Source organism: Spermophilus citellus, assembly GCF_964194105.1.
Source record: "Spermophilus citellus genome assembly, chromosome: 9".
In the NCBI taxonomy this organism is placed as follows: Eukaryota; Metazoa; Chordata; class Mammalia; order Rodentia; family Sciuridae; genus Spermophilus; species Spermophilus citellus.
The window spans coordinates 60,061,480-60,087,563 of NC_138191.1; the positions used below are offsets into that span (position 1 = coordinate 60,061,480).

The 26,084-nt window shown below is 34.6% G+C and overlaps 1 protein-coding gene across 2 annotated transcripts in view; it reads left to right on the forward strand.

The window, feature by feature from the left end:
- Positions 1 to 25,417, forward strand: part of HFM1 (helicase for meiosis 1) — a gene marked incomplete at its 3' end in the record, with an annotated part of 94,267 nt that extends 68,850 nt beyond the window's left edge. Inside the window, exons 30-38 of one of the 2 annotated variants that reach the window (XM_081307664.1) lie at positions 523 to 603; positions 844 to 959; positions 3,615 to 3,694; positions 4,688 to 4,791; positions 21,840 to 22,085; positions 23,493 to 23,583; positions 24,045 to 24,156; positions 24,247 to 24,389; positions 25,348 to 25,417. In XM_081307664.1, coding sequence (XP_081163790.1) covers positions 523 to 603; positions 844 to 959; positions 3,615 to 3,694; positions 4,688 to 4,791; positions 21,840 to 22,085; positions 23,493 to 23,583; positions 24,045 to 24,156; positions 24,247 to 24,389; positions 25,348 to 25,417 — 1,043 coding nt within the window. The remainder of the gene's footprint in view (positions 1 to 522; positions 604 to 843; positions 960 to 3,614; positions 3,695 to 4,687; positions 4,792 to 21,839; positions 22,086 to 23,492; positions 23,584 to 24,044; positions 24,157 to 24,246; positions 24,390 to 25,347) is intronic. The other variant, XM_081307665.1, reaches the window with a different exon arrangement.
- Positions 25,418 to 26,084: the final 667 nt, after the last annotated feature.

Here is a 26,084-nt window from a genome sequence, read left to right on the forward strand (position 1 = left end):
AGAGAAGTCAAGCTGGAAGCAATCTTTCCTTTCTTTGAATTCAAATATCAAATTTTTTATATCCCTAATGCATTTATTTTTAACACTTATGAAATATGAATGGTGTCCTATCTACTAATGAGTCAGTAGGGCCATCAAAATGCCATGAGGTTTGCTTCTTTCCAGATTCTCAAGCATAAGGATAAAGCAAAGCAATGTTTAAATCTCTATCCTCATTCTCACTTCATTAAAGACAAAGTTTGTTACTTATATTTCACTGTATTTGATTCTGTCTATACCAGAGAGGTTGTGATAAATTTATAGATGGCTAGATATTCTTTGTGAAAATGGGTTAGGGCTATTAATGGGACAGGAACTGTTATCAAAAATACTTTTTTAATTGTACGGGTTAACACTTGAGGAAATGTGAAGTCAAAATCCTTTTGTCTGTCTGAGAGAAAAGAAACTAGATAAAAATTAATTACATTAAGTTAATTATAATAGCTATCCTAACAAATAGGTCTTTTTTTTATATTGATTTAGGAATAACTCTCTGCAAAAAGCCTGGGAACCGAGAATGTAATCATCATTGTAAAAATAAACATACATGTGGACATGACTGCTGTGAGTTCCATAAAACAAGTTCATTTTAGGCATTAAAAATTGAAAGTCTTTGATAAATAGTAATGACATCCTAATACCTGTCTATGATATTTATATCATGCAACTTATAACTCTCATATAATATTCAGTCTTCTGTGGGCAACATGAAATAAATATTAGATTTGAAATTTTGAAGAAATTTGGCTTTATATGAACAATGCGTAAAGTTTAACCTAAAGTATCTGAAATTTATTTTTATAGGTAAAACTGGAGTTGCACAGAAGTCAGAAATTAAAGAACCAACAATTTCTTCATATTTATCTGATTTAAGAAACAGGAATGCTATTTCATCTCTTCCTCCAGTTAAACGTCTCAAGGTTAGTACTAATAACATTTATCCTTTGTTCTGCAATTAAATGAATAAATATCACTTATTTTGTATCTCAATTAGATAGGTATTCACAGTGTACTTTAGAATTACTTGTGGACTTGAATAGAAATATGACCATTATAGTCAATCTGTAAACCTACTTTCAGAATGTATTTATACAGCTACTTTCCCTTTAGCCTTTTTTTTAAACCTTTTTTTTTTTTAGTGTAGAGAGAAATGAAGATGAAGAAAGAAAATGAGAATATGAGTTTAGCTTAATTCAGCAACAACTGAACTAGACATTCTTGCCCTTTTCTTGCTCTTCCTCTATACTGGGGGATTGAATTCAAGGGCGCTCTACCTCTGAGCTACACCCCCAGTCCTTTTTATTTTTTATTTTGAGACAGGGTCTCCCTAATTTGCCAAGCCTGGCCTCAAACTTGCAATCATCCTGTCTCAGCCTTTCAAGTCACTGTGATTATAGGCCTGCGCCACTAAACCCTACCCCAAGAAAACATCTGGGTGCGCTCCACAGGAGCCCATTTGCAGCATGTCCCTGGGTGGGCAGGAATCCTTGCTCCTTCTGTGCTGGATTGGATTGGAAATTCTGAAGTCGATTTGGATTCTTGAATCTAGAAGAACAAGAGCCTTCCTTCCAAGAGATAAAAAAATGAGAGTCTAATGGTTTATAGGCTAGTCACTAAGTGACTATTCTTAAACCTAAGTTATATCCTAGAAAAGTCCTATTCTGGGCTCTTATAAGAATAAATATTTTAAGGCATGAGTCTAAACAAGAAGAATGTCTGAAAACAGGGAGAGGAATGACGCAGGAAATGTCACCATCTTCTCTGAGAAGATAATTTTTATTGACATGTTTTCCCTCCCTTTCTCCCTTCCTCCCCTTTTTTTCTCCCTTTCCCTTCCTTTCTTTCTCTTTTCCTTCTGTAATCATTGAATATTAAGAATATTCCCAGGGCTAAAATACAGTGATAAATAAGACAGTTTTATTTCCAGTCCTCATAGAATTTATAGTTGAACGAAGGATACAAATAAGTAAAACAGGCCTTTTCAATATAGTGTGATGAGTGCTTCTATGACAGAAGTATAAAAATGCTTCAGTTTAAAAGGGGAATGAAGGGAAGGGATGGGAGATGGAAATAGGAAATACAATAGAATGAATTGGACGTAACTTTCCTATGTTCATATATGAATACACTACTAGTGAAACTCCATATCATGTACAACTGCAAAAATGGGATCCAAGTTAGAATAAGTTATACTCCATGTAGGCATAATGTGTCAGAATACACTTTACTGTCATGTATATCTAAAAAGAACAAATAAAAAAAAGTTTTTTAAATGCTCAGTTTAGATTTAAACAAAAGTATACAGAAGCCTCATTCCATGGGCCAGGAAAGGATTCTTAGTAGATGTGATTGAGACCCAAAAGGTAAGCCAAGTATGGAGGTATCTGAGAACAGAATGGCCAATGGGAGAGATAGAAAAATATATCAAGGTATTAAAAAATACTCAAATATCCCAAGGGAGAGGTAGGGAGAAGAAAGATCTTTAAAGGAACTGAAATAATACAGTATGTCTAGAGTTCAGTTGCAAGTAGTATAGAGTGAGATGAGGCTAAAGAGCTAAGTACAAACTAAATCATACTGACCTTTTCAATATTTAGGGATTTATATTTTATTTTGAAAGTATTGGTAAGGCACTGAGGGCTTTACTCAGTGAAATGATCTGAATTACATTTCATAAAGATCATGCTGGCTGCAATGTAGAGAAGGAATTAGAGGATGAAAAATGGGACTCATTAGTTTGTTTTTGCAATATTTCAAGGAAAATGATGGCCTAAGTTATGGTAGTGCCAGTAGCAATGGGGAGAATTGATAGAGCTTAAAATATTTTCAGAGAAGGGATCAACTACCTTGGTACTTCACTGATCCTAAAGGGGAAGGTTGAAGGAAGTAGTCAAAACTGATGTCCAGCTCTCTGACTTGAACAACTGGGAGAAAAGTTAGGTAGGAACAGTAAAGGAAAAACAAGTTTGGGGAAACAGAAGGATAAATTCGATTTTGGAAATAACCAAATTTAGAGGTACAAAAATGTCTAGTATAATTGCCCTACACACAGTAGGATGTAACTGAAAAATTAGGAGGGAGAGCTAAGCTAGAAACAGATTTGAGAGTCATTCACATGAAAAATAATAGTTGACATGGGACTAAATCAATTTTTAAGAACAGATAGAGTGAAAAGAGAAGACCTAGTAAAGAACCATAAAGATTGCAACATTTAAGAAAGACTGACAGGCTGAGGTTGTAGCTCGGTGGTAGAGTACTTGTCTAGCATGTATGAGGCCCTGGGTTCGATCTTCAGCGCCACATAAAGATAAATAAATAAAATAAAGGTATTGTGTCCATCTACAACTACAAAAAAATTATATATATATATATATATATATATATATATATATATATATAATCATATATATATATGAATGATCTGAGAAATATTTGAGCTGAGAACTAGCCTGAGTTGTTTCTAGTTCACTGATTTCTGTGTATATACTAGATATGACTGTGATGTGCCATTTGACTCATTTATTAAAAGGTCTTCATGTAAAACTGATAGTTGAACTCATAATTTTTTTCATTAGGTACAGATGAATAAATCTCAAAGTGTGGACCTTAAAGGGTTTGGTTTTACTCCCAAACCTTCCCTTCCTAGTTTATCAAGGTACAAATATAATGTTAATATCTATGATAAAATATTCATCTTAAATTCTCTTTTCCTTCAGATAACTACTTGTTCAGAAAAAGGTGATCACTAGTTACTATTCACAGTAATCACAGTAATCATTTAGTTCTATAATGAAGCAATAATATCATAAGGGTTTCATTATCTTTCATACCCTAAATTTAATTAGAACTCTACAGTTACAGAATACTTTAATATTCATTGAATTGTCTCTTTCCTAGGAAACTACTTCAGGTTCTTTGCCTTCTTAACTTAAGTGACAGGAATATACTGTGCTTTAAAAAGATAAACCATATTGGTATACAAAGTCTTATCTTTCTATTCAGGTGCTCATTCTATATTAATATACCTCAAATTTATAAAATATTTTGTAATTTTAAAATTTCCCTTTTGTGCATTATCTCTCTTGACCTTAACAACAACCTGGCTTATAAAATAAGGTATTTTTATCTCTTCTTATTGATGAAAAAATCCAAACTTCGTATTCCCAATTAGTAAGCCAAGGACCTCAGGTGATAATTCAGTGTTCTTCTATCATGATGCCTAGAAACCAATAGCACATGTAATTTTCCATTCAGACAAGAGCATTCTAGATATAGGGATGACATTCAATTTATTCAACAATCAGTACAGAACAAGAACTAACCATCAGAATACTAAATTCAGAACTGCTTCTAAAGATTTCAGCTTTTGTTATCTAACTGTAAATAGCATTAGCAATAGATTTGTTTAAAGATTGTACAATGACAGCAATATCTATTGGGAGCATGTAAAGAGGACTAAATGTTGGTCTCTTCCATTGAACATCTGTTTTTACCCTTTGCTACCTAGTCTGAATATATTTTATCATTGAAGTACTGAGTTGATAAACCATGGGCTTTTCCTTTGTTATAAGTAACTAATTTTTAAGTCTAGGTTCTTTTTTAATATTTACTTTTACATTTTTACTGTTTTTTTCCTACCTTTATAAAGGTCAGAATATTTAAACATACCTGAATTGCCTGTAATGGAGCAATGTGATCAGCATGAAATCCATGGAAAAGTTCAACAAGAGCCATCTGAATATCAAGACAAAAGTAAATTATTGGTGATACTGATCTGAGAGGGAATATGATTTGTCATTACTTTAGATTAACAAGTAATATTATTGAAAAACCAACACCTACAATTATTTTGACTTTTAACTAAGCAGCATTTTTTTTCCTTGGGTCTTTGAACCAATTTTAAGTTCTTGAGTTTGTTAATTCAGATAGTCACGGATTTAGAAAAGTATATATATATATATATATATATATATATATATATATATACACACACACATATGTGTGTGTTCATTGATTTCTGGACTTTATGTACTAGATATGACTGTGATGAATATATTTTTTTTTCCTACATGGTGTTGCCTAATTTAATGATAATCAGAGAAAATAGGGGATTCTTGGATAAATATAGGATTAAAATGTTAAATTATTACTTTCATGTATTTTAGAATTATTTAAAATAACTTTATGTTTAAAAAATTAGTTCAGTTTTACAAAATAGCTATAACCTTGGGGAAACTACTTAACCTCTTTGGACCTTATTGGTACCTTTAAAATGACAGGATTGAAATGGGTAGACCATTAATACCTCTTCAGTTCTTAACCTATGATTCTTATGGTTTCTATGATAATATGAGATAATGCATATAAATTCTTCAGCACTATGCCTGGCTTATTATTAGTCTGCTTCCTACTATGAAGAGCATTATTTCCTTTGATCATGCCATTAACTATAAAACTATTAAAATGCATGAGAAATATTCCTATCCATTGAGTTGTTTGTTCAAGTGGCTGTATGTTAATGTAAATGAAATGGTAAGCTTGATGTTTTCTGAAAATAATTTCATGTTTAACATTGACTTCTATTCCCACTCTTTTCTTTGTTGCTGTCACTTTATACTTTCTTTAGTCATTTTAGGAGGCCTAAAAATGTAGCTCAGTGATAGAGTGCTTATGTAGCATGTGTGAGGCCCTGGGTTGGACAGAAAGAAGGAAGGAAGGCAGGGAAGGAGGGAGGAAGGAAGACACCTTAGGGAGGCAAAGACTGGAACCTCTTATGACATGGTGGTAATTAGACCCAATATGGAAGATGAGAGGAAGGGAAGGAAGAAAGAAGTAAAGGAGGGAAGGAGGGAGAGGGCCAGATATTATTAGAAAATGGATAGGAGGTTTAAAATTTTCAGCCCTTTTATTTTTATCTTACTTCAATGTATAGCTCTATGATTGATTTCTTCCTGTACTGCCACTCTATTCCCTGCTTTTTTCTCTGTAGTTTATCTTATCTTTTCCTCTTTTTACTTCCTTTCTTTCTTTTTTTCTTTTTTGGTACTGGGATTGAACCAGGGGTACTTTACCACTGAGCCACATCCCCAGCCCTTTTTTTATTTTTAGTTTTTTAACTTTGAGACAAGGTCTTAACCAAGTTCCTCAGGGCCTTGCTAAGTTCTGAGGCTGGCCTCAAAATTGTGATCCTCCTGCCCTAGCCTCCCAAGCTGCTGGGATTACAAGTATATGCTACAATACCCAGGCCCTCTACTTTATTTTATGTTGTATTTACATAGGTTTATTATTTCTTTCCTACCACCATCCCAAATCAAATTTATATCATGATATGAAAGTTCCATCTAAGATACTTTAACCCTCAATAATAACCATTTTCCAGTTTTACTGAGTGGGCCACTTTTCATATTTTCTTTTACTTTTTTTATTTTTCTCTTTGTTTTTGAAGTAAGGAGTCATATAGTATAGAAGTTAAGCTCACAGGATCTGAAACAGTCTGTTTAGGTTCAAGTTATAATTATGTCATTTACTGTGGCCCCTTATAGTATATTTAACCACTTTGTCTCAATTCCCTCATCTGAGTATGTTTTAGAAATTTTAGAATTAAATGAAATAACTTATATAAAGCTCTTAGAATAATATTTTTGAACTATTTAGAATAGTAATTGAGCATGTTTATTATACTTTTGATACAGTAGTCTTTGTTAGTAAAACATATTTCAAATATATTCAAATACTGCTTTTGAGAATGTTTTAAGAAAAATATGGCAATTTTTACTATCTGTATTCCAATTTCAGAAGAGAAAAAAATGTTAGAAATTATATGAGAAACCTGTGTTGAATCATAAAATTTAAATTGGAAAGGACCTTTGTGCAATTTCTCATTTTACAGTGAAAGAAGCCAAGACTCTGAGAGATTAAATGGCTTGCCCAAAATCACATAGCTAATTAATGGCAGGGCCAGAAATACATTCCATATCTCTTGATTCCCAGTCCAGTGCCATTTCTAGAAAACGAAATTGGCTTTTAGATATCAGTGGAGAATTGAAAATTGAACCTATAGTGTATGAACTCTTTCAGCTTTCCGCCATCCTATTCAACTTTCACTCTAACTATGTTATTTCTCTGTCTCTGAACCTATCCTTAATCCTCTGTTTGTCTGGAAAGATGAATTATCTTTTCTTCTATTCAAGGTTTATTTCTCCTCTTGCAAACTTCTTTTATTGTAATTCTCCAACACATTAATTGTACAAATTGATGGGTTTCACTGAGGCATTTCCATACATGTGTATATTAAGATTTGATCATGTTCACTCTCCCTTCTCCTATGTAATCCTGCCCCACCATCCACCTCTTTTACTTTCAAGTCATCTCTTTTTTTAGTCTCCTTATATGAGAAAAAATATGTATTACTTGTCTTTATGTGGTCTGGCTTATTTTGCTTAACGTTTTGTCTTAGTTCTATCCATATTTCTGCAAATGGCAACATTTTATTCTTTTTTTAGCTGAATAATATTCCATTATCTATCTATCCATATATGTATCTGTGTGTGTGTGTGTGTGTGTGTGTGTGTGTGTGGTGTTTTCTTTGTCCATTCACCTGTTGATACATATCCAGGCTGATTTTATATCTGGGCTATTGTGAAAAATGGCAAAATAAACATGGGTGTGCAAGAATCTCTTTTGCATGTTGACTTCATTTCCTTCAGATGTATATACCCAGAATAGTGTAGCTGGATCATATGGTAGCTCTATTTTTAGTTTTTTAAGGAACTGTCACACTATTTTCTATAGAGACTGAACTAATTTGTTTCCCATCAATAGTTAGGGTTCCTTTTTCTCCACAACCTCACCAACATATGTTATTTTTTGTTTGTTTATTGTTTTTTGTTTGTTTGTTTTTGATAGTAGCTATTCTGAGTTAAGGTAGAATATCAATGTAGTTGTGATTTGCTTTCCCTGGTGACTAAAGATATTGAACATTTTTTCATATATTTATTGGCTATTTATACTTTCTCTTTTGTGAAGTGTCTAATCAGTTCAATTGCCCATTTATTAATTAGATTATTTGGCTTTTGTTAAGTTTTTTGAGTTCTTTTTGTATTCTGGAAATCAATCCTCTGTCTGATGAATGACTGGCAAAGATTCTCTCCCATTAAGTAGATTGTCTCTTCACTGTTTTGTTTCCTTTGCTGTGCAGAAACTTGAATTTTATGTAATCCCAATTGGTAATTCTTACTTTTGTTTCCTGGGCTAAGGGAGGAAATCATTGCTTGTTCCAATACCTTGAAGTGTTTCTCCTGTATTTTCTTCTAGTAGTTTTAAAGATTTTGGTCTTTTATTAAAGTCTTGAGTTGTTGTTTCTTCAGGGTGTGAGATAGGCATCAAATTTCAACCTTCTACATTTGACTATTCAGTTTTCCCAACTTGTTGAAGAGACTCTCCTTCCAACGCTTGCTTTTGACACCTTTATATAAAGAGTCAGTTGGTGAAGGTGCATGAATTTATTTCTGGGCTTTCTTTTTTTAATTTTTTTATTTATATATGACAGTGGAATGCATTATAATTCTTATTACACATATAGATCATAATTTTTTATATCTCTGATTGTATACAAAGTATATTCACATCAATTCGTGTCTTTATACCTGTACTTTGGATAATAATGACCATCACATTCCACCATCATTAATAACCCCATTCCCCTTCCCTCCCCCTCCATCCCCTCTGCCCTATCTAGAGTTCATCTATTCCTCCCATGCTCCTTCTCCGTATCCCACTATGAATCAGTTACCTTTTATCAGAGAAAACATTCGGCATTTGTTTTTTGGGAATTGGTTAACTTCGATTAGCATTATCTTCTCTAACTCCATCGATTTACCTGCAAATGCCATGATTTTATTCTCTTTTATTACTGATTAATATTCCATTGTGTATATATGCTACATTTTTTGTATCCATTCACCTATTGAAGGGCATCTAGGTTGATTCCACAGTTTAGCTATTGTTAATCAGTGCTATAAACACTGATGGGACTATGTCCCTATAGTATGCTGTTTTTAAGTCCTTTGGGTATAGACCAAAAAGAGGGATAGAAAGAGACCCAGAATAGCTAAAGCAATTCTTAGCATGAAGAGTGAAGCAGGAGGCATCACTATACCAGACCTTAAACTATACTACAGAGCAATAGTAACAAAAACAGTATGGTGTTGGCACCAAAATACTACAGAGCAATAGTAACAAAAATAGCATGGTATTGGCACCAAAGTAGACTGGTAGGTACAGAATAGAGGACACAGAGACTAACCCACAAAACTACAACTATCTTATATTAGACAAAGGTGCCAAGAACATACATTGGAGAAAAGATAGCCTCTTCAACAAATGGTGCTGGGAAAACTAGAAATCCATATGCAACAAAATGAAATTAAACCCCTGTCTCTCACCATGCACAAAACTCAACTCTAAATGGATCGAAGACTAAGGAATAAAACCTGAGACCTTGCATCTAATAGAAGAAAAAGTAGGCCCTAATTTCCATCATGTGGGATTAAGCCCCAACTTTTTTAATAAGACTCCTGTGGTGCAAGAATTAAAATCAAGAATCAATAAGTGGGTTGGATTCAAACTTAAAAGATTCTTCACAGCAAAAGAAACAAACTGTGAGGTAAATAGAGAGCCTACATCTTAGGAGCAAATCTTTATCCCTCACACATCAGATAGAGCACTAATATCTAGGGTATATAAAGAACTCAAAAAGTTAAACACCAAAAAAAAAAAAAACCAAATAACCCAATCAATAAATGGGCCAAAGACCTAAACAGACACTTCTCAGAAGATGATATATAATCAATCAACAAATGCATGAAAAAATCTTCATCATCACTAGCATTTAGAGAAATGCAAATCAAAACCACTCTAAGATTTCATCTTACTCCAGTCAGAATGACAGCTATTATGAAGACAAACAACAATAAGTGTTGGTGAGGATGTGGGGAAAAAGGTACACTCATACATTGCTGGTGGGACTGCAAATTGGTGCAACCAATATGGAAAGCAGTATGGAGATTTCTTGGAAAATTGGAATGGAACCACCATTTGACCCAGCTATTTCTGAGCTTCCTATCTATCCATTGTCTATAGGTCTGTTTTATGCCAACACCATGCTATTTTTGTTACTGTTGTTATGAAGTATGTTTTGTGATGCCTCTAGTATTATTGCTGTTTGCTCAGGATTGCTTTGGCTATTCCTTATGAATTCCAGGGTGTTTTTTTCCTAACTCTGTGAAAAAAATTACTGGTATTTCAATGGGGATTTCATTGAATCTACAGATCACTTTGGGTAGTATGGCCATTTTAATAATATTAATTCTCCAATCCATGAATATGGGAGGTCTTTCTACCTCCTAGTGCTGTCTTCAGTTTCTTTCTTCAGTGTTTTGCAGTTTTCATCCTTACTTAGTTGGGTTTACTCCAGGTATTTTATGTGTAGTGGGTATTGTGAATGTGATTGCTTTCCTCATTTCTTTCTCAGAGAGTTCATTATTGATATATAGAAAAGCAACTGATTTTGTATATTTTATATCCTGCTATCTTACTGAATTTATCAGTTCTAAAAGTCTTTTGATGGAGTTCTAAGTAATTTCTTTTTTTTAAATTTTAATATTTATTTATTTTAGTTTTTGGCAGACACAACATCTTTGTTGGTATGTGGTGCTGAGGATCGAACTTGGGCCGCACACATGCCAGGCAAGCGCACTACCGCTTGAGCCACATCCCTAGCCCAATTTCTATATGTAGAATCATATCTTTTACAAAGAGGGATAATTTGAATCCTTCTTTTCCTGTTTACATGCCTTCTATTTTTCTCTTGCCTCATTGCTCTGGGTAGAATTTCTAGTACTATATTGACTAAGAGTGGTGAGAGCAGATGCCCTTGAAACGTTCCTGATCTTTGAGGAAATGCTTTCAGGGTTTTTTCCGATTAAGTATGATATTGGCTATGGGTTTGTCATGTGTAACCTTTATTATGTTGAGGTATGATTCTTCTATACCTAAGTTATTCAGAGATTTTATCATAAAGGAATATTGAATTTTATCAAGACTTTTTCTGCACCTATTGCTGTGATCATGTGGTTTTTAATCTTTGACTCTATGTGTTGTGTTACATTTATTAATTTGTATATCTTGAACCATCCTTCCATACCAGCTTGATCATAGTTTATAATGTTTTTAATGTACTGTTGAATCTTATTTGAAAGAATTTTGTTGAGGATTTTTGCATCTCTGCTCATTCAGGGATTTGGTCTATAATTTTCTTTTGCTATTGTTGTATACTCATCAGATTTTGGTAGCAGGGTAATACTGACTTCCAAGAAAAAGTTTGGAAAGGTTCCTTCCCTTTCTTTTTGTAGATCAGTTTGAAAGACATTGATGTTAGTTCCTCTTTAAAAGTCTGATTAAATTCAGCTGTGAACCCATCCATGTGTGGACTTTGCTTTGTTGGGAAACTTTTTATTTTTCAATTTCATTACTTGTTATTAATCTATTTATGTTTTTGTATTATATCCTCTTGGTTCAATTTTGGTAGGTTATATGTGTCCAGAAATTTGTCTATCTCTTCCAAATTTTCTTAATCTTATCAAATGCTATCCTCTCTGGGACTTTAGAAAACCAATTAATCCTCTCCTCTTTCCTATATTTTCATTCTTCCTTCTCTATTGTCTTTTTTCTCTAACATATGCATAAGCTTAAATTTCTTTCTTCTTCATCTCTAGATCTTCACCTAGCTGGTCATGACCTTTTTGATTATAAGTGATAAAAATTCTATAAAAGTGAGTTAAACACACAAAAAGGTAATTGATTATCTCATGTAAACTGAGAAGTCCAAGCATTAATCCAAGCTTTAATCTCCAGTGGTCTCATCGTTGCCTCTGGCTTTCTCTCAGTCTTTTAGTTATGCTTGGTTACTGATTGGCTTTATTTGTTCAATGAGCTTTTTCACATGGCAGGTAGTCCCTAATTTAAATCTTCCCAGGTTAGAATACTCAGTAGAAAAAGTTACTCTTCCATGTTAGTTTTGAACTCAGACCTGAATTAATCTTGACTATCCTCCTTTGAGTCCCATGTTTATTCTTCATTAATTCCTATGGCCTGGGGTGGGGAGTCATTTTATCTCTGTGGCCCCAGCGAAAGCAGGCCACCTTGAATGATGACCTTCCCAGGATCACATAGAATGGTGAAGGCTTGTTTATCCAAAGGAAAATAGAGGTACTTTTATGAAAACAAGCATGCCAGACAAAAGCAGAATCCTAGAGTCTCTGTAACCTCTATCTCTTGCTTTTTCATCCAAACAAAAATTCTTGAAATAGCATTTTACTGTTAGCATGCTTATTTTCTTACAGCCTTATCATGTTTCATTCATTAAAATTTGGGTTCTATCATTACTTTGAAATGGCTTTTACTCCGGTCATTTAATGACCTCCTAAGTACTGAATTCAGTGAACTTTTTTTCAACTTATTCTCTTTTGGACCTCAGTTAGGTTTTTTGTTTTTGTTTTTGTTTTTGTTTAGAAACAAAATCTTTCTGTGTTCCCAGGCTTATCTCATACTCCTGAGGTCAAATGATCATCCCACTTCCAACTCCCAAATGCTGGGACTACAGATGTGTGCCACTATGCCAGGCCTTTTGTAATATTTGACACTTTTGATTTTCTAGTCTTTCCTTCCTTTCACAAGTTTCTCCTTTGGTTTCAATTAAATCATTCTATTCATTTTTCTCCTACTTCTCAGATCGTTTGAGCTTTTCTTCCTATTGATGTTGCAAAGATTTTTTTTTCTTTTTCATTCCTCTCACTTCCTACTTCAAAACTTCTAGACATTATCACCTAAGCCTATGGCTTAAATCACTTAACTATATTCTGTTGATTTTTTTAATCCGTATCTCCCATCGAAATATAACTCCAATTCCTTCTATATAATCACCTTCCTGGAGATGTCTGCCTAAAAGTTAACATAGCAGCACCCCAAGTCCTTCCTTCTATCTTCTTTTTGCCTCACTCTCTGTTTTCCTTAACCTTGTGATTTAACCCTCTGCTTATTTAAGCTGCTAAAGGCAGAAAATAATTGTCATACATATCTCATCCCACATGTAACTAATCACCAAATCCTAATTATTTTGCCTTCTACACATTTCTCACATCAATTCTTCCCTCTTCTATCTTTTTACTAATACTCTAGCTCAAGCATTCATTGTTTTTCATTTATTTCAATTAACTTTCTCTCTTTTTCTAGTCTATCCTCTAATAAATAAGCATCACAATTAAGTAAATCTGTTGCTAAAATATCTTCACATCTCCTTAACATGACAAATAAACTTCAACATGACCTGGCATTTACCTCCCTGTGCAGTCTCAATTGGGTCTGCCTTCTCCTTGTGCTGTGTGCTCCAAAAATCCTGAAAAATTATAGTTCCCATCTTCTTTGGTCTCTCATCCTATGTCTTTCACATGCTATTGTCCCTTCATATGTATCTTGCCTTTCTTCATAATCACAGCTCTATCAAGCTTAGAATCCTACTACTTTTCTTTCATCTATTTTCACCTTGAGGAGTCTTTTTGACTCGCATTGCTCTTTCTTCTACCTTCCCATTATACTTTGTATCTACTTCCATTTTTAGTACATTGTGTTTATGGATCAACTTATAAAAGTAGAGTAATGTGAACTATAATTGTAGGTACAGTTGAAGAGTAAAGTAGGATTTGAATAGGTGAATAAGAGGGCAGAGATTATTTATTTATTAACTTACTTATTTATTTACAGTACTGGGGATTGAACCCAGTGGTGCACCACCCACGATCATTGAGCTATATTCCCATCTTTTTTTTTTCTTTTCTCTTTTGACATGGAGTCTTGTTAAGTTGCCCGGGCTGACCTCAAATTTGTGATCCTCCTGCCTCAAGCTTTCAAGTCTCTGGGTTACAGATGTGCAAAGTGTTCCCAACTAAGGATGGGGGAATATTTAAAGTAAAATGACCCAGTGGTGTACTGGTACAAGCTTATGAAATATGATTGGAATTTTCATTTATTATTATAATTTTAATTATATGAAATTTCAATTAAATAAATTATGTTAAAAACAAAAGCAGGGAGAGGGAAGATGGCGGCGAAGGGAGTGCATCACCCCCATGTACTGCGTCACTGTTCCGGAGAATAATGAGTTAGATCAGCTAAAAGCTATCTTGTTAGGAATTTCTAGCAAAACTGGGGTGATCCAAAACCTACTGGAAGGATTTTCATCGCACGAGGATCAGCTACAGGGGCCCAAACGCGAGCGATTTGTCCGCACGGAGGGTCACGCTGCTTATTCAGCAAATCGCCCCGCGGCTAGAATCTGCAGCACGCGCTGGGAAGCAAGAGATAGCAACGCAAAGATACAGCGCTGCAGATTCTGTGGGCTCCTGCCAGCTGTGCAATCACTGTACACAGTGCTGAATTCTGGGTTTGAGACGGGGGAAGGAAGCGGTCCAGTTCAGTTCTCCACACCGGTCAGACCACAGAGGAGGCCAGCGGCCACCATCTTGGAGAGGTGACGTCATCATCCCTGTTTTCGACTGATCGCAGCTCATTCAACCATAGAACAGGTAATTTCAGGCTGCCATTCGCCTGCGTCTCGCAGACAAAGTACTCAGGCTCAGTGCTAAAGAACCCGCGGAAACTGCCTCTTGGAGCCTGCTCCTATCAGAACATACACCGAGCCCGGAGAGGCCGAATTCTGGCTCCTGGAACGGCTCTGGCCCAGGGCTAAAGAACCCGCGGAAACTGCTTCTCGGTCCGGATCCTGCTGAATACTGTGGAAGCCAGAGGGGCAGAACAGAGACGCCGGCCGTGCCCACAAGGTAGGCAGACCTGCGACCGACCAGAGGAACAGGCCCAGCGGCCTGCCGGCATGATAGACCCGTCACCCCAATTGGAGTAGGGGCAGAGCAGAGACGCCACCCACGCCCGGGACAGGCCCAGAGGCCCGCCAGCGTGGTAGTCACGTCACCCCAATTGGAGTAGGGGCAGAGCAGAGCCGCTGCCGGTGCCCAGAATAGGCGCAGCAGCCCACCGGCATGGTAGTCATGTCACCCCAATTGGAGTAGGGGCAGAGCAGAGCCGCCGCCTGCACCTTGAACAGGCCCAGCGACCCACCGGGGTGGTAGATACGTCACCCCAATTGGAGTAAGGGCAAAGCAGAGCCGCAGCCCGCGCCTGCAAGGTAGGCAGACCTGCGACCGACCAGCAGAACAGACCCAGCGGCCCGCCAGCGTACTAGACAGATCACCCCAATTGGAGGAGGAGCACAGCCGCTGCCCGCCCTGCAAGGGAGACTTGTCAACTATACAAGAGCAATATAAATATATAGGAGGAAAATTTCAAAAACACAACAGTTTCACCAAGCAGAAAGAAACACGAGCAGTATGAAATGACAAGGAAAGAAAGGACCACAAGCAATGCAGGTCAACTCAACTTTAGAAGAGGTAATAGCTGCAGCAGATGGAATGTCAGATAAAGAATTCAGGATATACATGCTTCAGATGATCTGGAGTCTCAAGGAAGACATTAGACAGCAAAATCAGACAATGAAAGATCACTTCGACAATGAATTACATAAACAAATCCAAGAAGCAAAAGATCAACTATACAGGGAGATAGAGGTAATAAAAAACAAACAGAAATCCTAGAAATGCAGGAAGCAATAAACCAACTTAAAAACTCAATTGAGAATACTACCAGCAGAGTACAACACTTAGAAGATAGAACATCAGACGATGAAGACAAAGTATTTCAACTTGAAAAGAACATAGACAGCTCAGCAAGACTCTTAAGGAACCCTGAGCAGAACATCCAAGAAATATGGGATAACATAAAGAGACCAAACTTAAGAGTCATTGGGATACAGGAAGGTATAGAGGTCCAAACCAAAGGAATGAGCAATCTATTCAATGAAATAATACGAGAAAACTTCCCAGACTTGAAGAATGAGACAGAATCCCAAATCCTAGAAGCCTACAGGAGGCCAAATGTGCAGAATCATAAGAGATCCACACCTAGACACATTATAATGAAGATGCCCAGCACACAGAATAAGGAGAGAATTTTAAAAGCTACAAGAGAAAGGAAGCAGATCACATTTAGGGGTAAACCAATCAGGATAACAGCTGATCTTTCAACACAGACTCTGAAAGCTAGAAGATCCTGGAATAACATATTTCAAACACTGAAAGAAAATGGGTTCCAACCAAGAATCGTGTATCCAGCGATGTATAAGCTTCAGGATGGAAGATGAAATTAAAACCTTCCACGATAAACAAAAAGTTAAAAGAATTTGCAGCTAGAAAACCATCTCTTCAAAACATCCTTGGCAAAACATTTCAGGAAGAGGAAATGGTAAATAACAATGAAAACCAACAGTGGTAGGTAGGACAGTAAAGGGGGGAAAATAATCAAAGAGGAAAAGAAACCATGTTTAGTAACATAAATAAACAAATATGGCTGGAAGAACAAACCATATCTCAATAATAACCCTAAATGTTAATGGCTTAAACTCACCAATTAAGAGACACAGGCTAGTAGAATGGATCACAAAACAAGACCCAACAATATGCTGCCTACAGGAGACGCATTTGATAGGAAAAGATATACATAGACTGAAGGTGAAAGGTTGGGAAAAATCATATCACTCATATGGACTTCGGAAACAAGCAGGAGTGTCCATACTCATATCAAATAAAATAGATTTCAAGCCAAAGTTAATCAAAAGGGATAAAGAGGGACACTACATACTGCTCAAGGGAACCATACACCAACAAGACATAACAATCATAAATATACATGCCCCAAATGGTGCAGCTATGTTCATCAAGCAAACTCTTCTCAAGTTCAAGAGTCTAATAGACCACCATACAATAATCATGGGAGACTTCAACACACCTCTCTCACCACTGGACAGATCTTCCAAACAAAAGCTGAATAAGGAAACTATAGAACTGAATAACACAATTAACAATCTAGACTTAATTGACATATATAGAATATATCACCCAACATCAAGCAGTTACACTTTTTTCTCAGCAGCACATGGATCCTTCTCAAAAATAGATCATATATTATGTCACAGGGCAACTCTTAGACAATATAAAGGAGTAGAGATAATACCATGCATCTTATCTGATCATAATGGAATGAAACTGAAAATCAACGATAAAAGAAGGAAGGAAAAATCATACATCACTTGGAGAATGAACAATAGGTTACTGAATGATCAATGGGTTATAGAAGACATCAAGGAGGAAATTAAAAAATTCTTAGAGATAAATGAAAACACAGACACAACATATTGGAATCTATGGGACACATTGAAAGCAGTTCTAAGAGGAAAATTCATTGCTTGGAGTTCATTCCTTAAAAAAAGAAAAAACCAACAAATAAATGATCTCATACTTCATCTCAAAATCCTAGAAAAAGAAGAGCAAAACAACAGCAAAAGAAGTAGAAGGCAAGAAATAATTAAAATCAGAGCTGAAATCAATTAAATTGAAACAAAAGAAACAATTGAAAAAATTGACAAAACTAAAAGTTGGTTCTTTGAAAAAATAAATAAAATCGACAGACCCTTAGCCATGCTAACAAAGAGAAGAAGAGAGAGAACTCAAATTATTAGCATACGGGATGAAAAAGGTAACATCACAACAGACACTTCAGAAATACAGAAGATAATCAGAAATTATTTTGAATCCTTATACTCCAATAAAATAGAAGATAGTGAAGGCATCGATAAATTTCTTAAGTCATATGATCTGCCCAGATTGAGTCAGGAGGATATAGACAACCTAAACAGACCAATATCAATTGAGGAAATAGAAGAAACCATCAAAAGACTACCAACTAAGAAAAGCCCAGGACGGGATGGGTATACAGCAGAGTTTTACAAAACCTTTAAAGAGGAACTAATACCAATACTTTTCAAGCTATTTCAGGAAATAGAAAAAGAGGGAGAACTTCCAAATTCATTCTATGAGGCCAACATCACCCTGATTCCTAAACCAGACAAAGACACTTCAAAGAAAGAAAACTACAGACCAATATCTCTAATGAACCTAGATGCAAAAATCCTCAATAAAATTCTGGCGAATCGGATTCAAAAACATATCAAAAAAATTGTGCACCATGATCAAGTAGGATTCATCCCTGGGATGCAAGGATGGTTCAATATACGGAAATCAGTAAATATTATTCACCACATCAATAGACTTAAAATTAAGAACCATATGATCATCTCGATAGATGCAGAAAAAGCATTTGACAAAGTACAGCATCCCTTTATGTTCAAAACTCTAGAAAAACTAGGGATAACAGGAACATACCTCAACATTGTAAAAGCAATCTATGCTAAGCCTCAGGCTAGCATCATTCTGAATGGAGGAAAATTGAAGGCATTCCCTCTAAAATCTGGAACAAGACAGGGATGCCCTCTCTCACCACTTCTGTTCAACATAGTTCTCGAAACACTGGCCAGAGCAATTAGACGAAAGAAATTAAAGGCATAAAAATAGGAAAAGAAGAACTTAAATTATCACTATTTGCAGATGACATGATTCTATACCTAGCAGACCCAAAAGGGTCTACAAAGAAACTATTAGAGCTAATAAATGAATTTAGCAAAGTGGCAGGATATAAAATCAACACTCATAAATCAAAGGCATTCCTGTATATCAGCGACAAATCCTCTGAAAAGGAAATGAGGAAAAACACTCCATTCACAATATCCTCAAAAAAAATAAAATACTTGGAAATCAACCTAACAAAAGAGGTGAAAGACTTATACAATGAAAACTACAGAACCCTAAATAAAGAAATTGAAGAAGATCTTAGAAGATGGAAAAATATACCCTGTTCATGGATAGGCAGAACTAACATCATCAAAATGGCGATATTACCAAAAGTTCTCTATAGGTTTAATGCAATGCCAATCAAAATCCCAACGGCATTTCTGGTAGAAATAGAGAAAGCAATCGTGAAATTCATATGGAAAAACAAAAGACCCAGAATAGCAAAAACAATGCTAAGCAGGAAGTGTGAATCAGGTGGTATAGCGATACCAGACTTCAAACTATACTACAGAGCAATAGTAACAAAAACAGCATGGTACTGGTACCAAAACAGGCGGGTGGACTAATGGTACAGAATAGAGGACACAGAAACCAATCCACAAAATTACAACTATCTTATATTTGATAAAGGGGCTAAAAGCATGCAATGGAGGAAGGATAGCATCTTCAACAAATGGTGCTGGGAAAACTGGAAATCCATATGCATCAAAATGAAACTGAATCCCTTTCTCTCGCCATGCACAAAAGTTAACTCAAAATGGATCAAGGAGCTTGATATCAAATCAGAGACACAGCGTCTGATAGAAGAAAAAGTTGGCTATAACCTACATACTGTGGGGTCAGGCTCCAAATTCCTCAATAGGACACCCATAGCACAAGAGCTAATAACTAGAATCAACAAATGGGACTTACTCAAACTAAAAAGTTTTTTCTCAGCAAAAGAAACAATAAGAGAGGTAGATAGGGAGCCTACATCCTGGGAACAAATCTTTACTCCTCACACTTCAGATAGAGCCCTAATATACAGAGTATACAAAGAACTCAAAAAATTAGACAGTAAGATAACAAATAACCTAATCAACAAATGGGCCAAGGACCTGAACAGACACTTCTCAGAGGAGGACATACAATCAATCAACAAGTACATCAAAAAATGCTCACCATCGCTAGCAGTCAGAGAAATGCAAATCAAAACCACCCTAAGATACCATCTCACTCCAGTAAGATTGGCAGCCATTAGGAAGTCAAACAACAACAAGTGCTGGCGAGGATGTGGGGAAAAGGGTACACTTGTTCCTTGTTGGTGGGACTGCAAATTGGTGCAACCAATTTGGAAAGCAGTATGGAGATTTCTTGGAAAGCTGGGAATGGAACCACCATTTGACCCAGCTATTCCCCTTCTTGGTCTATTCCCTAAAGACCTAAAAAGAGCATACTACAGGGACACTGCTACATCGATGTTCATAGCAGCACAATTCACAATAGCAAGACTGTGGAACCAACCTAGATGCCCTTCAATAGATGAATGGATAAAAAAATGTGGCATTTATACACAATGGAGTATTACTCTGCTTTAAAAAATGAAAAAATCATAGAATTTGGAGGGAAATGGATGGCATTAGAGCAGATTATGCTAAGTGAAGCCAGCCAATCCCTAAAAAACAAATGCCAAATGTCTTCTTTGATATAAGGAGAGTAACTAAGAACAGAGTAGGGACTAAGAGCATGAGAAGAAGATTAACATTAAACAGGGATGAGAGGTAGGAGGGAAAGCGAGAGAGAAGGGAAATTGCATGGAAATGGAAGGAGACCCTCAGGGTTATACAAAATTATATACAAGAGGAAGTGAGGGGAAAAGCAAAAATAATACAAGGGGGAGAAATGAATTATAGTAGAGGGGGTAGAAAGAGAGGGGAGGGGGGATAGTAGAGGATAGGAAAGGCAGCAGAATACAACAGACACTAGTATGGCAATATGTAAATCAATGGAAGTGTAACTGATGTGATTCTGCAATCTGTATACGGGGTAAAAATGGGAGTTCATAACCCACTTGAATCAAAGTGTGAAATATGATATGTCAAGAACTATGTAATGTTTTGAACAACCAACAATAAAAAAAATAAAAAATAAAAATAAAGCAAAAATGCTCAAAATTCATCACTTCCTCATTATTCTACTACATTTTACTATTATCTGTATTCTTGAGGTTGTTATCTATATGGTGTAAATAATGTAATGGGGTGCTACTGTACATTTCTTCCCAACTTCTCATCAGTAATATCACAAGTAGCTTAAAATCAGTTATGGTGAGAAAAGTTTTACTATTGGAATAAAAACATACTGCCTATCAGGATTTGACTTATTGGTTTGTTGTTTAGATTTAAGAGACAATAGTGAAGATTAAACTTAACAGTATGTTGTAGAATCATTACATTGAAAATAACACAAAAAATTAAGGGTATATTCTTTTAGTATTTGAAAACTACTGTTTAATTCAGAAAAAAAGTTACTTAATCAATGATGGATGAGTGAAGTCCCAACATATGTCTTTATTTTACTTTTATCTTGCTAAAGTCAACAAAAATATTAAGCAACATTTATGAGAGAACTTTACTGATTTGTCAATTGCAACCATAGGTTGGCTATAGATAGAAGAGTGGCAAAACTGAATGAAAACATTTAGTGAGAATCAAATAATTATATGGGGGCTGGGGATGTGGCTCAAGCGGTAGCGCGCTCGCCTGGCATGCGTCCAGTTCGGTCCTCAGCACCACATACAAACAAAGATGTTGTGTCTGCCGAAAACTAAAAAAAATAATAAATATTAAAAAAAAATCTCTCTCTCTCTCTCTCTCTCTCTCTCTCTCTCTTAAAAAAAAAAAAGAGGGAGCCTACTTCGAACTCAGGTTTAAAATAATAATAATAATTATTATTATTATTATTATATGGAATTTACAATTAAGCATCCTGTATATAATATTTTTGTAAATTATGTAATATACATCTATAAACAATGCTTGACACAATGCTTTTGGAAACTGCTGCTCGAAAACTCTACTTAGTAATTGAAAGATGTGTTTGATGTATCAGTATAAAATGATGTTTAAGACTTTAAAAGTAATTATACTCTTTTATATACACACATAACAGATTTTTTTAGATGGAACTATTCTACAACTTCAAAGGAGAAAGACCCTCAAACAATGACGTTCAACAGAAATCTTAATATATCTGGAAACCAAAATTTGTTAGATACGGATAAAAGTAATTCCCCATTTTCAGAGGTTTTGAATGTGAACTTTGAATTGGGAAATGAAGTTTGGGATGATTTTGATGATGAAAACTTAATAGAAGTTACTAACTTTTCGGTTGATACTAAGAATATAAAGACACCAGGTAAATTTGTATTTTAGCATGAAGTAATTTCATTAGTAATTCTTTTGAATGTTTTTCATTTTAGCTCCACAGAGTAATTTTCTTCACCTTTTTATGTGTGCTTATTTAATTAGTTTTGATTCAGTAATATAATTTTTAGCAAAACTGAAAAAGTGACCCTTCCATAAAAAGCATTTTACCATCAACCTACTAAGAACAGAGGTCAAGGTTACTTCACAATGGTGATATAGCAAATGAACTTTTTCTATATTGTTGCTCCCCTCTCTCTGGTTAAAGACACTATTCAAATTCAGACTGTTGATTGAATTTTTCCTTATAATACAGAGTGTCCTGCTCTCCATTCTAAGATCACACATGGTTTGCTACTTTTTGTGAAGGACAAAAGTATTCTATTTTTTAAAGTATTCATCAGCTTGCAAAAAAAACAAAACTTTTATTTCTAATCAAAATATTGACTTCAGATATAAATAAGTACAAAAGAAAGGATTTGTTTCTCCTGTGTGGGCAATTATATTTAAATAATATACAAACCCAAAATAATGAGATGTGGTTCTTTGAGTTACAGGCAGTTACTCCATTTCACTGAAACAGAAATTGAAAGTCATGTCAAGTGTTTGACAAGATAACAAATGGAGATACTCTTACCCATAAGGGCTGACAGAAGGAAATCAGTCCTTCAGCCTCAGTACAGACTCTTATTCCTAAAATTGTAGTTTTGTTGATTTTTAATATATACCACTGTATGCTCTTTTTAAAAATATACATATATATTTCTAAGAGAAGCAATTAGCCATGGAAATGTTGTTTTAGGATCCTAAGAATTACCCTAAAAAGTAAACGCTTTTCTCAGAAAGATAAGGATTTGCTCACCTTCACAAAATAGGCCTGAAAAATTTTTATTGTATCAGATCAGTATGTATCATTTTCTATGTCAACTAACAGTCTCTTTCTCACAATTAAATGTTATTGTGTTCTGCAATAGACAACGTGCTAATCCTTTGATATAGCCTAATTCTATGAAGGCATAGATTTATCACTGGGAAAATCAATAAATGCTACTTACCCTCATTTGTGGAGCACTTCTAAATGATCACATGAAGATCATTGAAAATATTGAATGAATCTCAACTTGATCATTTACCTGAATTTAAAAAATAAAGAAATAAATAGTGGTGGTTTGAAGACCTTTTAACATAGTAACTAATAAGCTAACCTTTGTGTTTTATAATTTTACTCCTTTATCTTTATGCCCTCACTTTATGCAAATTAAATTTGATATTGAAAAGAATTAGTCATTCCTTTATTAACCAGATCATATCTGTTGGACAGCTCCCTGATAGAACTTGTGAAAAACTTCATTCAGCCCTTTACTGGCATTTTATTTGAAACTATTATCTCTTTATATAGGGTCTGAAAACACTTTGATTTCAAGTATCAGGGGAAGTAAGCTACCTTTCCAACAGTCAAAGAGCAAATTCCAAAGAGAAATGTCAAACAGGCAAGTGTTTAAAAACTTTGGTTTGTTATTCTTACAACTTTATATTTTCTTGAGACATAATTGGAGATGAGGATCAAGTCATTAGGTGTCAGAGAAGATATATGGTATTGGTGAATTTAACCCTCTTAATGTTAAAGGTGTGTTTCTCAAAGTGCTGTTGTCAAAACAGGATTTCAGATGATGGACAGTTAAGCATAAGACTAAATTTTTAAAACATTGTTGAACAATTATTTCTATAGCCCCTTAAAAATAGTACTATTATCAAATTTGGAATATATAAATTATGATATGGTCTAAATGAAAGGAAATACACCAAGTTCTCCTTGAGTATAAGAAACAGCATCAATTTTTTGTGATAAATATGATAAATAGTACTTCCCAAAGAATCACTATTAATGTAAATTAAAATGGTTTGTTTTCCCATTTGCCATATTTTACAAATAATTAATTTTAATTTTTAGTTTTGTTTCGTCACACGAGAAGCCAGCCATTTGTTTGTCAAATTCTGCTATGTCCAAGTTTGATATATCCTCCATGACACAATTATCTCAACAAGCTGGAAATGCAAATATTGTAAGCAAAAGCACTTCTTTGTTTTTCCTATAAATTTTGCCTAAATACTTAAACTTTCATTGATTGCAATTTTTTTACATCGAAATGTAGGACCGTTTACAGGAAAGAAAAAAGCAATGTTTGTCACCAGAGATTGAGAAACTGTCCTTTACTCACTTCAAAAATATTTCAAATTTCAAGAAAGTAGATTTTTTTTTTAGAAACAGTGAATCCATAAAGGAAGTTGATTCCAGGTAAGAACTCTTAACATATTCATGATTATGTCAGTAAAGACATCTTACAAAGAAATTTGGCTTTCCTTTTTCCTTGATTCATTTTAAAGACCAGAACCTAAACATATTAAAGACATTGAAATTTTAGACCTGTAGTGAGCTAAGCTCTTTTAAGATATTTCACAGCATCAAATATTCTAATTTTTGAAACTATATTGAGTTCATAAACTTATTTTTACTGATTCAAATATAGCTTTTTTGTATAAAGTATAGCATCATTTGAGAAATACAAATGAAATCAGCTAATTTTTAAGAAGTTCAGTTGTATTTGAGCTATACAGTTATTTCACAATTGAATAGGTTCAATGAAAAAAGTCACAGCCAGGGGTGGTGGCATATGCCTATAATCTCAGTAACTCAGAAGTCTGTAAGACAGAAGGATCCCAAGTTGAAGGTCAGCCTCAGCAACTTAGTAAGACACTAAGAACTTAGTGAAACCAAGTCTCAAAATAAAAATAAGCACCCCTGGGGTCAATCCCCAGTACAAAAAAAAAAAGAAAGAGGGATGGAGGGAGGAAGGGGGGGTAAGGAAGAAAGAAGAAAGGGTGGGAAAAAGGAGGGAGGGTAGAAAGAAGGAGGAAGGGAGGGAGGGGAAATTTTCAGGTTAAATCTTCTGGCCATTTTTTAAAGAGAAACTGCAGGTGTCAAAGTTTACATGTATGTTTATACTTTCATTAAATGACATTACTTTCCAATATATTTAAATAAATTATGTCTGATATTTGGTCCTTTTATAGTTTACAAAGTCTAATTTTTTTACCCACAAATTTCTTGCAAGGTTATACGTACTGAAGTTTATTTGACATATTAACCTCACAGCAATCAAGTTTATATGTTCTGTTAGTATTGTATTATTTATTGTGTATTTTTTAAATTGTCTTACAGAAATAGTTATTTTTGCATTTGCTTTTTTATCCAGTAGGTATCATCCTGATGATGAAGCTGAGGAAATGAAGTCTTTTCTGGGAATATTTGATGGCATTTTCTAAAACAAACAAAAAATAATGCTTCTTATTAATACAAAATAAAGTATAAAGATAGCTAGTCACAAAGCAGGTTTTTTATTTGTATTTTTGTGCTTTATATTTTTGAAAAGTAGTTCATAATTGTTCAGATTTTTATATCTTAAATGAGATCAATTTTGTTGATTTTTTGTGCAATGAAAGATAAAGATTTGACCATTATATTATAACATCTTGAAAAATGCTTTTTACGGTAGCTTTGTTTTAATAAGCTGATTGAAATTCAAAAAATTTATACTTAGAAATAACTGTGTAGTTACCAATTGGATTTTGATTGAATTTTGACAGGACTAATATAAGTTTTCATTTTTAAATTTTTCTTAAGAAGGTTATTCTGTGAAAGGAAAATAATGTTAAATCAGTGAATCTATCGTATGGTTTATTCACTCATATGGTTTTCATGTGTTTTATTTTATTATTTACTATTTTAGATTTTTAGAAATCCCATGGCTGTTTGAACTGTTATCTAATTTTGAGCAATGATAAATGAAATATTAATCAATATAGATTGTTGGTTTTGTTTAGTTTGTTTTTTCAGTGTCATGAATTCAAAAACCTTGTTTTGTTGACCTTTAGCAAAAGGTATTTATATTATTTTCCAATAAATTATGTCTCAACTTCAACTTTGATTAAC